Here is a 16,563-nt window from a genome sequence, read left to right as displayed (position 1 = left end):
CCCTTAGAGACCGACCAAACCTTATATATAGCAGTGGAGGACGTTCTACTAGAGCAACAGCTTTCCTTAATTTTACTAAAAGCACCTTCATACGTATGTGGTGATGAAAGTTGCACCATATGAAAAGCACCTTCATACGTATATGGTGATGAAAGTTGGACTATATGCTTGAGGAAGGAAGAACTAAAAATAGAATTTTCTACTAGTGTTCTTATTTTTTTTTTCTTTTATCTCATATATATATATATATAATATATTCACCACATCATATCAAGATAAAGCATAATGAATTTGAAGTGTACAATATATTATTAGCTGACACTCTCTAATACAAATAAGAATTATCATTGTATATGGGATAAATATATATTAGACAATATCATTACTTTTTCATATAAACTGAGTAAACTGTCAACTTAGTCTCTAAATTAGTATTCAAGTAAAAATTAAGTCTTTAAATTATTGTTTTTGAAAAATTAATCCCACTTAAAGCACTCCCACTTAATACCATGCAACAAACGGGGCCTAACTACATAACGCCGGGTTGTCGTACGGTTTCCCTGTACTTGCACAGTTGCACGTAATTGCACACCCTCTAATGCAAGTAATTGCTTGCGTGCTGATTATTTTATTAGTCAATGTGCCACAAGGGATGAACTAGATATGACCTGTTGACCAAAATGTTGTCATGCGGAAAACTCAAATACGATATCAAATTGAGTTTGAGATTGATGTATATTTTAAAAAAACTGTTTTTATGTGCTTTAAGAATAATTAGTTATAAAAATAAAGCGGTTAAGTATTTAATAAATTGTATTTTTTAAAGTGTTGTGAGTATGAAAATTAATGTAAAAGTATTTGATAAATTTTAATACAAAAAAAAGATATAATTGTATATAATGATAAAAATGAACATAGTAGTGAGGCCGATGGCAGTGAGGTGGCAAGGGTTGTGATGGTTGTAATGGTGGTGGTGGTGGTGGTACGGTCAATAGTGTGATGTGGTGGTTGTCGTGCGGAAGTACAAAGGCGCACTAGTAAAAAAATCTCTTGCATGAAAAAATTTTAGACTTCGTCACATAACATGTTTAAAATAATAAAACAATAATTTTTTTTTTTTTAAAAAACCTTGGGTGACAAAATCCAAATATTTTGTCGCCCAAACCCAATTCATTTTCTTTTCTATTTAATTTTATACTTTAAATTGTGAAAAAAATTATTTTCATAGTTTTTATTATTTTTTAAAAACTTTGCGCAACATATACTAATATTTGCCTTAACCCTATTTATTTAATTTTTATTTAATTTTATATTTTAGATTGTTAACCTAAATTATTTTCTTTATTTTTTATTATTTTCTTTGCGCGACGAATCAACATTTCCTAAACCCTATTTATTTTATTTGATTTATGTTTTAAATTGTAAAAAAAATTATTTTCTTTATTATTATTTTTTAACAACTTTGAGTGACGAATACTAATATTTCGCTGGTTTATTTAATTTTTTATTTTAAATTGTCTAATAAAATTTATTTCTATAAATTTTGAGCAACAAACCAATATTTCATCGCGCAAAATAGTTAAATTTGGGCTAGTGCCGAAAATGGGACATGGGAAATTTAATTTTTAATTTTTTTAAAAACTTTGTGGGAACAATCTTTCGTTGCGCAAAGTTTTGCACAATGAACAAATGTTTCGTAAGGCAAAACCCTAAAAATTTGGGTGGGTGTGTGACAACCCGTCCCTAATTTTACGATTTTATTTAAAAGAGTGAATTGACGAAAATGCCCCTAGAGGCAAGGATTTTGACTTCCATTGACCGTCTTTTTGTGACATGTACAAGCTACTATTTTACTGTATTCTTGAAGTACTCGACGATACGAACGTGTAGACGCAATCGGAATCGAATTCGAAGCTACGATAAAGATTTTATGACTTACAAACATAAAGGGCGATTTGGTAATTTCAATTGGAGGGATATTTTGTGTCTTGTTTTGTGAGCCACATGGAGCCCACACACCACTCCTCCATTGTCCCCTAGTCCCCTTCCATAAATTTGGATATTCCCTCTCACTAGTTTATTAATTTTTTCAAAAAAAAACTCTCTCTCGTTTTCTTCTCCCCCTCACACCGAGTCTCGCTCTTTCCTCTGCAACAACTAAGAACACTCATCAAACCTCATGGATCGGACCTTGAGTCACCACCATTGTACTCCTATCATCCCCACAAGTCCATCCATACGAGCCGATTAAAAAATGACCGAGTTTTAAGCTTCCAACTTGGACATCTAATCGGGTGTAGGTTCTCCGGTGACCTTCTGTTCGATTTGCAAGGTTTTGGAAGGTCTAGAAGCAACTACACAACTCCCTGAGGTCATTCGCCTATGTTTGAAGTCAAGCCAATGTGTAAACAAGCAACTTTGGGACGTTTGAATAGGGCTGAGATCTTCGAGGCATTTTCAGTCCATTTCCGTCTACTTTTTAGACTTTTAAAAGGTACAATCTTGTTTTTCTCTTCCCAAGCTTCATTACCATATAAAGTATGTCGACAATGGTTGAGAAATGAGAAAGATATGAAGTTTTAAAATTTTTACAAAAATTCAGCCAAAATTTTCCAGATTCCAACGAACCAGACGATGGCAACGGTGACCGAAAAATTGGAGAAGATGCAGAATATTCTATTAAAGATGACAAAATATTCTGACATTGTTAAGGTACTACCGTTAAACTTAACGTAATATTTTGTCAAATATGACGGAATATTCCCCTGGGATCTACAATCGCGTGTAAGTGCATAACCTGCACGTGTGGCCATGAGTTGGAGGTACATGAGGGCGCGTGGTCAACGTGTACTGGTCCATGACATCGTGTAGAATGTTTTCATATATTTAAACCCTCCGTAATTAGAGGGAGCATCTAAGAGGATGCTACATTGCCCATATGAGCATATTATTTTTGTTTTTGTTTCCTTTATACCATTCATTCATCTTGTGAGTTATGATGAAAGAAGTTCTAATGAGGCAATTAATCGATGACTTGTGACCATCCGAGAAGAGTGTTGTAAATGTGGATGGTCCCACATGTTGCAACAAAGTATTAAAAACAATCCGTTTGACGGGTTGGTGGATTTTAGTGAAGACATGTTAGCTAGCCTTTTGCCTATAAAACCATAGGTAACAAGTGTTCTAGTGAAGAAGAAAAATACCAATGAGCTATATGAAAGTTAAAGAGGAGAGAAAAATAGTGAAAGCTGTTTTTACTCCTATTATTTTAGATAATGAAACAAACAACAAAAATTGCCCTGAGGACATTAACACATTTGCCGAACCTCGTAAATATTGTGTCTTATTTATTTTATGTCACTACACGCATATTTTCCATTTCAAAATACTTGTACTATTTTTTGAAGTCAAGTACGATATTCATTTCATGATGGAACAATGCACAAACAAAGGGAAGAGGTGCTAACAATGGGCCTCGATAAAAACCTTCCTGGGAAAAGAACCCGAATGAAGGGAAAAAGAGCATCCCGCACCAACAAAATTAAGAATTCAACTTATCGTCCAAAAGTAGATAAGAAATTACATTAGGAGGTTCTTCAAACCAAGAAACTGACCGCTCGAACGTTAAACTACATCGAGCTAGCTGATGAGCCACAATATTGACATCTCTTTGCATAAATTGTGCCTTCCATTGCTGGAACCTATTGTAACAGTGTAGGTATATCATTCAATACATGCCCAAAAGGTCCATGATTAACATCTAAATCATTCTGAATGGCAATCTTGCAAATCAGTCACATCACATCTTATACCATAGAATTAGCACAGAACCCGTGTAAAATCTTTAATTGAGCGGCAGTCACCAAAAATCTAATAACTTCTTCTTTAGACATCGGAATCACAAACCGTAAAATTATTTGAAAACTAGACATCCAGATCTTTTCATCTATATATGACTCACCACTTGGCTCTTTCTGGACTGTTCTTCACAAATTATTCTAGTTGACGTATCTTTACAGCCATACTCTAGTACTTGACAATTCCCGGGATGTGAGCTCTTAGGGAGGATCAGCCTGTTATTCCTAGAGTAACTTTTATCTATTGAGCAATAGCCCTTCCACTTGGCACTGTTGGATCACTAAGGAAGACTTTTGTCCCTGCTCGACGGCTGGGGCAAATTCGTCGGATTTTGATATTATCGATCGATTTGTGCATATATGCAGAAATCTTTCTCATCATTACAATGGATCCTCAAGAAAAAAGAGTTTGTATCGAACTCCAGGTTGAGGAGTTACTTGAAATGTTGCCAAAATATCAGTATCTTTGGTTTCATAGTAAGGAGTATAATAAGTCAATTTATAATCTTTAACACTAGCTTTGAATCCAAGCTAAGCATAAATCAATATGCTGATATCGTAAATAAGGACCAATGAGATAGAAAAAAGAATTCATAATTTATAGGGTTTGGATTCGAATTCCATCTTGTTCAATTTCTTCAAAAATTATTTCTCTATCACCTTTTGTACCAATTGACCTACAAAAATAACATAAATGGCTCAAAAACACAAGAAACCAAGCAACAAATATTAAGAAAAACTAGTGAAAATAATGACCAATTAAGCACGTATAGACTTACCCCAATCCCAGATCTTATCTTTTGATTTGTTTTTAGAATTTTAAGAAATTAAAAAAAAAATATTTTTGGTATAACCCACATGGTATCTTATATTTGTGCAATGGGTCCCACTGATGTTCTAAATCAGCAAATTAAAAAAAAAAAAAAAAAATTTAATGGCAGAGACCAAATTAATGCGCGTGAGTCGATTTCAAGGACGAAATTGATCAATTTTGAATTAAGGAACCAAAATAAGAAGTCTAGTTAGAGACCATTTGTGATAAAAATAAATAAAAAAAAAAAACTATTTCTCTATTTAAGTTCTAAATGGACTTCAAAGTTTAATAAATTTTGGAGATCTTTTGTGATAAAAATTTATTTGACATCCTTTTGAAGCTCAATTGGCTTATGTATGTATATGTTGAAACGTATAATGGTTATGTTGAACGATATGAGTGATGCTTATGACATGAATGATGTTCATGTATGCGTGTCACTTATGAATGTTTTGTTATGTATGAACGAATTCATTGTTTGGATATATGGCCCATGGTTTGGGTTAATGAAATAGATGAATATGCATCATAATGTTGCTCTCTTGTCGAACTATGTTGGTCGCACCACTTAGTTTTATTTACTTTGTGATAACCTATGCATGCCAAAGCTCTGAGCTAGAGTATAGAGTTAGGCTAAAGTTAGGCCAAGTGTTTCATTGTCTGGAAATTAAAAGAGATAGGCGAAGTTGTCTGAATTGCCTCTTCATTAAGTATTTGCCGAATGGTTTGTGTTACAAAGGATCTCGATTGGTTGAAGGTTAAAACAGTTGTAGTGTGTATGCTCACTAATAATAGTAATGGTTCTTCCGTTTGAGTCTTTGCCCAGGTAGCCTTTTCTTCAATACTCTATCCCACCCTCTAAAAGAGTGAGGTTTGACCCCAAAATCATAATAGTTGGAGACACACTCACCCTTGGTTGCCTCGATATGACCCTATATCTCTCTTGTTGAGGTTGTTAAGAGTAGAAATCCTTCCTCGTGCCAAAGGATAAAATTTTTTGATGACTTTAGCGTGTTCCTACAATAAACATATAACTCTAGTGCTTCTTGCAAGAGACACTTCAAATGCTTTTGGAACTCAAAAATATTTTCTTTATAAGTGTTTTCAATAATTTTAAAAGAACTTCCAAATAAGCCTTATATTATTAGTATCACATTCAATTAAGAAAATGGTTTAACACAAACAATCTTTGTAAGTGCTTCTTGGTATGGGTATAGAAGTTGATATGAATTTAAAGGAATATAATTTTTCTATTAAGAAAAGGGTTTATTATAATAGTCCTTGAAGTGACCAAACTATTCATTTTGGATCCACAATTTAAAAATCAATCAGTGTTGTCATTGAAATTGATTCTCGCGTATTAATTTGATTATTTTGTTAGAGTTTTGTCAATTATCATGTTAATATGCTGACACAATACATATTTATAGTCTATAAGTTCAATAATATAGTGCCACACGAATTATAAAAAATAAATATTCATTTAAATTATTAGAAGTCCTAAAATTTGTAAAAATAAAATAAAAAGGAAAAACAAAAAATTCAAAAGGCAGAATTTTACAGCGCTCGTGACGTAGGATTTGCTCCTGAAGGCGTCAGCGCTGCCATCTCTGGTGAAATATCGAAAATGAAACCTTCGAATGAAGGATCGGCGTTGCCATGTTGGACGAATTTGAGGTTATTGGTTGATGGCTTGCAATCTCTTGTGCGGCCCGTGACTCAGTGAGTTGTTGTTGCTGGAGGTTGCATAAAGACGAACACCTTCAAGGGGTGGGATGGAAGGAGTGACGAAGTTCAGTGCTAGCTATTCTCGCGGAGCAGCGGTGATGCCTGAGATCAAATTACTCATGCCTTATTTATATTATTTTTTTTGTCGAATCATCGAGAGTAAATAATTAGTATATCAATAAAAAATTCGATTGAGTAGCTAAAATCCTCCAATCTTTTAGTGTCATTTTAAATTGGTTTTCACTGTTTTAAACATTAAATACCAACTTATTGAAAATATCACATTCATTAAACCCTAGCTAAAAATCTATTAAATTACCTTGTCCAACATAGAGGATGGTTAAGAATTCAAATGAGGTTTGAAGGAGCTTATTTCTACTCATGTGATTTCCTCATAAGCCGATTCTTGGTTCAAAAAACTTTCAGTTCCTCTTTGTGGGCAGTGAAGATGGTAAAGCCGAAATCAACGAGGGCACAACTATAAAAAAAATTAATGCCCCAGGCTCCAGGATGGGGTTATCCTATAAAAAGATATGTGGCTGCATATGGGAGTCCATTCCATTTCAATAACCTCCATGACCTTTTCCTTGATGTTGGCGGCTAGAGTTGTAGCGTGTAGTTACTGGTTTTGTGTTGGGCTTGGAGGTGATGGCATGATGGGGCTGATGGTGACCGTTCGTTAGTGGATGCTCACCCTCCTAATATAATTTCAATATGAATCCATTTTTTATTCAATTCAATACCCGTTTGTTTATTGGGTTCCATATCACATAATATATGTTTGAAATTCAAATTTTAATGCGACTAATATTGTTGACCATAATATACCCAATTTTGTGGATTTTGGAAATAATTTATGTTTGGAATATAAATTGGGCTTGACGAATGTAGTATTTTTAATACTTTAGATACTTGTTTAAAAAATATTTAAAAAGATTAAGACCAATTTAAAATGACAATAAAAGATTAAGGTGTTTTTAGTCATAAGAAATTTAACGAATTTTAACAGTAATGACCAAATTAATGTGCATGAATCAATTTCAAAAACGACATTTATCGATTATGAGATTATAGGACAAAAATAAATAGTTTAATCACTTTCGATACGTTTTATTATAAAAACCTCCTTTTTCTATTTAAGTTTCAAATGAACTTCACAATTTTAAAGTGTTTTGAGAGCAGACAGCTGTCACAAAAGCTAGCCAAGGGACACAAAAGGGCAGGGGCATTTGGAGAATTCCATCACATCACACAATTGGTATCGTTGGATTAGGATCCTATACGGATCCTCTTATCGGAGATCCGAAGAATTAATCAACCGTGTCTATTTATCGTAAATTGTGCATTCATAAATTATTTTATTTAAATTGAATACAAACAGTACTTAATAAAAATCTGTAGTACAATGTATGATAAACAAACACGATTAATTGATTATCCAGATCTCCATAAAAAGGGTTCGATGAGAATCCTGTTCGCTCACCAGTCTCTAGTATGGTCTGACTTTGCCATCTAAGGTAATTAATTTGGTACCAACGGCTTGGTGACAGATTTTTGTCTAAATGAATAAATAAAAAAACATTATTAAATTGTTAAATAATACTACGATTTAGTAGTATTTTGCTTTCCTTATAAATGAAAGATTTTATGTTTAAAACGTAAATAATGAGTTCGTAACTAATTTGTTCCCCGACCCTTGAACTAAAAATAAAACACTTGATTGGTACCATTTGAGTGGGGACACTCAAAAGTAGGTCATGTAATATGACTATATGATCTAATGAAGGGGATTCGCATGTAATTAGACGTGTGTGATGGGATGCAATTATATATTTACATTAAAGAGGTGAAAAACAAATTGATAACAAATTCATTAAAAAATTTAATTTTTCACTTACGAGAATAAAGTACATATTAAAAAAATAAAAGCGAAAACGAAAACGAAAAAGAGATCATATTTTATAGCTTGCGAATGCCATTGCGCAACAATTCGCAAACCGACAAAATTCAATCGTCAATAAAAGGAGCTTCGAAATTTCGAGAGTGAGCAGAGAGAGAGATGAGCAGCGGAGCAGGGAAGGTCGTGTGCGTCACCGGTGCGTCTGGATACATTGCTTCATGGCTCGTTAAGCTTCTTCTCCAGCGCGGCTACACCGTCAAGGCCTCTATTCGCGACCCAAGTCTGTACATTTCTCCCTCCCTTTGCTCTCGTCAAGTTTCGGTTTTTCTTGTTCGTTTTGGCGTGTGATCGTATCGATTCTTGTAATTTAGATTAATGCATGCGGAATTGGTGAATACCCATGTTTCAGAAATTGTAATATTTGATTGATTATTCTTTGTCTTGATTGAAGATTTTGATGGTTTTCTGGGATTTTGAGAACCTGTTTGTGGGTATTGCTTCGAAATTGATGGGTCCGATTCTTCATTTCTTGAGGTGTGGAAGTGAGGGAATTGCAGTTTAGAGATGTGTTGCTTTTATGGGTATTATTTTTGCAAAATTGATCAAGTAATTAAGTCATTAACTGCATCAGAATGAATGGAAAATCGGAGATATGGACATGACTGGTTGGTTTTTCCTCTTCATGTAAAACTGTGCTTGTTTGTGCCTACCCAATTTTGGGTTCGACCTTCAACAAATGATTTGCTTTTATGTGCTTTCCTTGTTGGTTATACGTGTTGATTTTGATTTGATGTTAAAAGACCCCTTTTGTTACTTTAGTATAAGAACTGGTGAAGTATTCTAGTTATGGAAAGTTCGATTAGCATGGGTACTAACTTTAAGAACGGGAGGTGATGCTAGCCTTGATATAGTTGTCTAGTATGTATTAGGCTTTCCATCTATTCTTGCTCTCTGTAGTCTAAGAGCCGTTGGGCGTCCTTAGCTTATAAGCAGGTGTTGCAGTGCCAAGTTCTATCCATGGACGTGACATATTTCCGTTTGCTATGGTTTTATTGATTTAGATAGGATAGGTACAGGTTGGTATGATTATACTTGGGTGCTTAACCAATACCATATTGTTTGGTTTCAAGTAAGATCACATTAATTGGGTCATTCATCTAAATGATAGGCAAAACTTGATACTGACTTCCTGTTTATAATTTAATAAATGCGGCTAGTATTAAAAAAAATTAATTTACTGAGTTCATTTTGTATTTTCACATAGATGATCCAACTAAGACAGAGCACCTGCATGCGCTTGATGGAGCTCAAGACAGACTTCAACTTTTCAAAGCAAATCTGTTGGAAGAAGGTTCTTTTGACTCTGCTGTTGAGGGTTGTGAAGGTGTATTCCATACTGCATCTCCCTTTTATAATGATGTCACAGACCCAAAGGTTCATCCACTAACACTTTTTCAAATGAATTATGATCTTTTTTGTCTGTGCGTTAGATTCTTCTCTGTTCCTGAAGGTACTTAGCTTCTTTTTTTATAAGTTATATAATTCGTAGTATAAAAAACTTTAAGTTACCGACGACTAAAGCCCATATTAACAATATAATTATTAAATTCATCATTATGCATCTACTTGTTGAAATCATAAACACTAGGAATTAGACATGCACTCAAGAGGACTTTTCAATTTTATCTCACAATTAAATATATAGGCGTGAAGTCAATTGTGGCATCTGCCTCATAGGCTATGTTGTTCAGCACCTGTAATGTCCTCTTTTAATTAGTGTGGTACACCATGAACCATTATTTCAGATCCTCTGGAACAGTGAATTAAATATCACTTGAGCTGAGAGGTCATAATTATAGGTTGATACAAGGCATATATATCATAAGAGAGAAATGGTAACGTCTCCAACAACATACTAAAGATATATTTTCTCTTAATTGGAAAATGCCCCTTTTTGTTCTTCTAACTGAAGTATTTGAATGCTTTTTCATTCAAAACATACAAGAACATCTATTTACATATTTACCTAGTTGCGTTATGAAACAAACTCAGGAGTTTGATAGTGTTTTTGGGTTAAAAAAGCACTTGAAGTGCATTTTGGAAGAAGCACCAGTTATGTGCTTTTTGCTGGAAGCGCTTGAAACGCTTTTCCAGGATTCACTTGCATTTTTACTAAGGATTGGTTCCAAAAGCACTTTCATGAAAAGCACTTTCAACCATTTTAAAAGCACCTCCAAACATATTGTTAGCATTCTGCTTTTGCATACTAATAGGTAGCTGGTTTGTATGGTTTTTAACTGCTACATAGTTGTTGCCTCATTTCAGGCAGAACTACTTGAACCTGCAGTAAAGGGGACCCTTAATGTTCTTAATTCGTGTGTGAAATCACCATCAATCAAACGGGTGGTTTTGACATCTTCTATGGCTGCTGTAGCATATAATGGAAAGCCTCGAACTCCTGATGTAGTAGTTGATGAGACTTGGTTTACAGATCCCGATGTTTGTAAGGAATCAAAGGTATGCATACTATCATTCTTAGTGCTCTTGTGAAAACAAAATGTGGTGATACATTGTTAGTCATTGTGTTGTAATGGTACAGCGGTAAGTTAGTATCATTTTTTGAATTTGGTTTCTATTCCCCGAGAGTTAACCAACCCAGAATAATATGGTTATGACTTGTGAGCCTACTTGTTTATGAACAAACAATGGATCTGTTTATAATATGCAAGTTTCTCTTGTTCTATTTAATGGTTGATGAAAGTGTACGGTAGAGAAGAGGATTTAGAAGTGAATGGAGAAACTGGTTCCTTTGTCACATGCACATTTTAAAGTTCAGTTGACTCATCCATTTTCTGATAAATATAACCTTCTGAAATATATGGATGAGTGCATATATGTGCATATATGTCTTTACATGGAACATGAAATTATGGTTTGGAGAGCTGAATCAATTGGAACCTAAAAGATATATAACTCTTTTCCTTCTTACCAAATAAGGGTTTAAAAGTATTATAGATCACTTTGTGTGAGAAACTTCCCTGAGAGTCTGTTTTCCTTATTGTAAGTTAAAAAAGCATATATGTTGACCATGTTAGTTGTTTCTTATGTTGTGATGTCTTGTCATCTTAATCTCTCAGTCTTATGTTACATTTTGCTATGTGCTTGCATGTTCTCAATCTATGAACTCTGGTACCTAAGAATATGGTGTAATACTTGTGCTTCCATGTTGAATTTAAGAAATGAGATTTCTTCATTGTTTAATGGTTAGTACTCAAGATTTCATTTATTCTATTCCATGGCCGAAACCAGTTTTTTGTGATTGGAGGTTCCCATGCCAATAGGTATAATTTAGTCACTAAACATGTGGGATTTTGATGTGTTCTCAATGCCATGCATTTATTTCATGTTATTGATCTGCACCAGGAAAAGTTATGCCAGTCCTTTAATGTTTTAAGTGCCTCGTGAAGGATTTTATTGGCTTCTGCGTTTATTAGAATAGGGATTCTTTACTATTTCGCACTAATATGGTGGTGAATTTTTCATTATTTTGTAACAAAATATGTTTTCATTTCTTTTTTCCCTTAATTTTTTCCAGCTTTGGTACGTGCTTTCAAAGACTTTGGCTGAAGATGCTGCATGGAAATTTGTAAAGGAGAAGGGTATTGACTTGGTTACAATTAACCCCGCAATGGTGATAGGTCCTCTGTTACAGCCAACTCTTAATACAAGTGCTGCAGCAATTTTAAATGTTATTAAGGGTAATGTTTCTTTACTGGTGTTTGTAACATTTCTTCATATCAACAAGTAAAACGTTTCTGCTCAACAAGCTAGAAGAAAGACTAAATGTCTTAAATAGAACATTAGATGATAATTTAAATTGGTTGTTTCTTCATGTTGAGTCCAGGTGATGCCCTATGGTGGCCTTTTTCTCCCATTCTCTTCTACTGTATATATTTCAAAAAATAATTTCAAGTTTTGTTAGTTATCTCTTACCTCTTAGCGTCCCGACCAGAGGTGTTTTATATCTGAACTTGCAGTATCTTACTTGGATACCGTTCAGTGAAACAAACAGTTTCTGTTAAATATATTGATAAAAATGTTCCAACTTTTAGTCTAATACTTGGTGCTCTCTTTCTCCATGAAGTACCTGACTAATTCTTCACTTCTTTGTGTGATGCAGGAGCTCGAACATTTCCAAATGCAAGTTTTGGATGGATTAATGTTAAAGATGTTGCCAATGCACATATTCAAGCATTTGAGAGGCCTACGGCTAGTGGCAGATATTGTTTGGTTGAGAGAGTTGCCCACTTCTCAGAAGTTGTGAGAGTTTTACGTGAGCTGTACCCTACTTTGCAACTTCCAGAGAAGTAAGTCTGTGTCCCCAGCCAATTTAAATTTGGGTATAACTTTGGGATTGGTAATAGTCATTTCATATTTTCCACTGTCCCATGATTCTGATACTAATCGTTTTTTTTTTTTTTTTTTTTTCATATTAAATTGCAATTTACAACGTAAATGAGCATTACTGTATTTGAAATTTTATGGTATTTTTGGTTTTACTGGTTATTTTGCATTCACAATATGCCCTCATTTCGCATCCTTCTCACCTTTCAATCACGCTGAAGTTGAAGTTGCTGCACTTTTACTGCCTATAGACGCTCTTCGTTTTGCATACCTTTGTCAACTAAGTTTGATTAAAGCATACATAATCGTTGCTAATTTTTTCACCATATAACGGGGCTCAAGGCAATAGATATTTTCATAATCATCCATTTTCTTGCAATTTGCAGGTTAACAACTTCGTTTATATAAATTAAAAGTAAAATATAAATTCCTAGCATGACCTGCATTGTTCTTGATAGTGTGTGTTGATTCCAACATTCCTCTTTTCATATGCTTCTAGAAACTACGTTAAACCCCGTCATTTTCCCGGTTGTTTTGATTTGGTGGTTCCATGGAAATTAATTTGTGTTATTTTCTTTTTCAACTGGCATTTCCAGGTGTGCAGACGACAAGCCTTTTGTGCCAACATATCAGGTGTCCAAGGAGAAGGCGAAGAGCTTGGGTGTCGAATTTATTCCACTAGATGTCAGCCTCAAGGAAACAGTTGAAAGTCTGAAGGAAAAGGGTTTTGTCAATTTCTGAGTCCTTTCAGTACAGTGAACATCTTTGAAGTAAATTCAGTCGCGGTAAAACATATTCTCTGCTTCCAGCCCGAATAAAAGGAACCATATGGTCTTGTCTATGTTTCAGTTTGTGTTTCCGGTTGGTGACTTAAACTCCGGCTTCCCTTTTTCGGTTTAAGACTTGCTGTCCAGCTTGTTGATTCCTATAGATCACCATTGTGTGTGCAGAATAAAGAAGAAATGAACTTTTTAAATAAAATCTTGTACTAGTTTGAGTATTAGAGTTTTTAACGCTTTTTACTTCTTATACACTTTTTTCAATTGTTGGCTGTTAAATCAAATGAATTGAAGAATATTATAAACTAAATATTAACAACAGTGTTTGGAAAGTAAAATTCAATTTGAAGTTTGGTGAGTTCAGAAAGTTGAAACCCTAGAAAAAAATTTTGTTATTTCATATGAAATGATAGTAACCCACTTTTATTACAACGTATTATTAGCAAATGTATTTATTTTGTTAGTCTAAAATATATTTATTAATAGAAAATGATAGAAAGACCATCCTTGTATAGTACAATATTTTTCACATCTTTACTATTAGAAAGCCACACCCCTATTTTGGGGTCACAAGGCTTCACCGAAAAAGATAGACATAAAACCCCTAAAACAAAATAATCCAAAATTAGCAGAATAAAGAAGGTAAGAATTAGTAAGAGTAGTCGCCTAATATTATGGTTTAGTGATATTCCTCTTCACTTATAAATGAGAGTTTAGGTTTGATTTTCGTCAAAGGCGAATTTGAACCGCATTATTGCCAGTCCATTATGAAGTTAAGTTGACCCCTCCTTAATGTATATAATATTGCTTGTTAAAAAAAAACAAAGATTACTTTAAAGAAAATATACAACAATGATTAGCAAGGTTATTACAGTAACGAAAATATAGAAGGCGAAGAAGGCGAAGAAGGCACTGAGGGGTAAAAGAAAAAAACCACCTGTCCTCCACGTGCAGGGTGACGGGTGAGGTCGGGGAGAGGCAGAGCGTGTCGGGTTGTTTCGTGTGACTGGGAGGGGATGGAGAGGGTGGCCACGAGACGGGGGACCTGGGGTTGTATGGTGTGAACTGGAAGAGAGAGAGAGAGAAACACATCTGTGTATAAAATGGTAAGGGTTATATTTGAGTGAGTTTAAGAACTTGGACATCCACTACCTGCAATGCGGGAATGCTGATAAGAGAGAGATAATTGACAAATAGAAATTGTGAAAATTAGTAAATAACAATGTAAGCGGTTTGTTTGAAAATTCTTGTCTAAAATCGACACATATATTTTCAATAAAAATACATTAGAAATTTACTTGAAGTGCTTTTTATTGGGAGCATATAACATTAACAGGTGTTTTTTTTTTTTTTTGGCCAAAAATTGGCAAAACCGCTTTTGATAATTTAAAAATGTTATTTCAAAAGCACTTTAATTTAACCTCACACTAAAAAAAAAAATGTACAAGAGAGTAATAATTACATTATTTGTAAGGAAGAGATATTATGTATGCGTGTTATGAAAATTCTAACTTTCGATCTCAACAACAATACTAGGATTAATAAAAAAAATTAATACTAGCCGGTGTTTAGAATTGATTGGAATAGATACTCGCTATATTGAATACCAAGACTTGATTCTCAAAATGACACACCCCGATCGAGATCAGGGCATGCTGGCTGTCACGTGGAAGTGACGTAACCATGTGCACAGTGCAGAAGTTAAAAAATAATAATAATAATAGTAGTACGAATAAATAATATCCAGCTTTACACAAGGTAAGAACATACATGTGCAAGCATAAGTGTGAAAACAAAGTTCAGAGCACGAAGACCTAATGCAGTTCGAGAGAACAATACTACGTAAACACACCCCAAAGGTGGTCATACACTGGTAATAATCTGTCAGATATGCCGGGGAAATCCTCTGGGAAGCCACCAAAAGTGCAAGCCAACTAGAACCTGGAGGGGCGCAAAACAAAAACGTGAGTGGGCAAATACAAAGCTTTTCAAAAACCATTTCATAAACAAAGTTCTAACCCCTCGTCGTAAAACCTGTATACTTCCCAGAAAATAGAGTATACACACACACACACACACACACACACACACACACACACACATATATATATATATAAGTCATGCTCAGAAATATGCCATGCCAAATGCCTCGAAGTAAAATGCAAGTGCTCAGGAAATGTCAAAACCAATGCCATGTAATCTGTCAGCCGGAGTCACCTAACGTGACCTGTACGGCTGAATCTAGAGCTCAGATCTCTAACTCATTAACTGTACCTACACACGAGTCGAAACCACCTAAAGTGGTCTGTACGACAGGACTGGGTGTAATATAAGTACGCTCAAGTGCTACGATCACATGAAGGCTGGGCAAACAATCGCGGGTCACCTACGAGTCGGAACCACCTAAAGTGGTCTGTACGACAGGACTGTGCACTTAACTTGGATCCAAGATGAGCGTGTGGTGAACATCACGTGAAGGACTGTGCCCAACTCTTGGCGGGAGTACTAACACCGGGGGTGCAGGTTATGAGCTCTCTATGCATCTCAAATCACTACCGAACATAAGCATAAATCATACTCACCTGGCACTTACCTGTGCGCACACAGCACCAACATACATATATACATATATATATATATAGGCTACTAACAATGCATAAACAAACGGCAAACATAATGCATGGCATATAAACGAATAAACGTTTCAATTCATTTTCTACGAAAAAGATAAGTATATAGGTATATACGGAAAACCAAAAGCCCACTCACTGGTATGTAGAAGGGTCGTAACCCCCTTGCCTCGAGTGACCACGCTTGTCCTCGGGATAGGTCTCACCTATATGCGAAACAACTATAAAAACGTTAATTTTAAAGCACATAACCAACCTTATGAAATAACTTCTCATACAATGCTCAAATGGGGTGTATGAATACACCAACGTGATCTACTTAACCTCAGGAACATCCCCATATTTTTAGAAAAATTTTCCACCGTCGCACACGCCCCCACGCGTCGGCCACGCGCAGGCACGTGCCTGGCACACTGACAGCGTCAGTTAACACCGTCAGGAATATTCCGTT

General features: G+C 34.9%; 1 protein-coding gene across 1 annotated transcript; it reads left to right on the top strand.

The window, feature by feature from the left end:
• Nucleotides 1-8,342: 8,342 nt before the first annotated feature.
• Nucleotides 8,343-13,706, top strand: LOC137741943 (phenylacetaldehyde reductase). The gene is made up of 6 exons (XM_068481645.2): nucleotides 8,343-8,579; nucleotides 9,564-9,733; nucleotides 10,625-10,816; nucleotides 11,895-12,057; nucleotides 12,480-12,666; nucleotides 13,300-13,706. Exons 1-6 carry the CDS (start codon nucleotides 8,459-8,461, stop codon nucleotides 13,442-13,444), a joined length of 978 nt encoding a protein of 325 aa, XP_068337746.2. The 5' UTR covers nucleotides 8,343-8,458; the 3' UTR covers nucleotides 13,445-13,706.
• The last annotated feature ends 2,857 nt before the right edge of the window (nucleotides 13,707-16,563 follow it).

This window comes from Pyrus communis, chromosome 11 (assembly GCF_041283825.1).
Source record: "Pyrus communis isolate YQ-2024b chromosome 11, ASM4128382v1, whole genome shotgun sequence".
Lineage (NCBI taxonomy): Eukaryota > Viridiplantae > Streptophyta > Magnoliopsida > Rosales > Rosaceae > Pyrus > Pyrus communis.
This window is presented reverse-complemented; position numbering and strand designations above follow the sequence as displayed.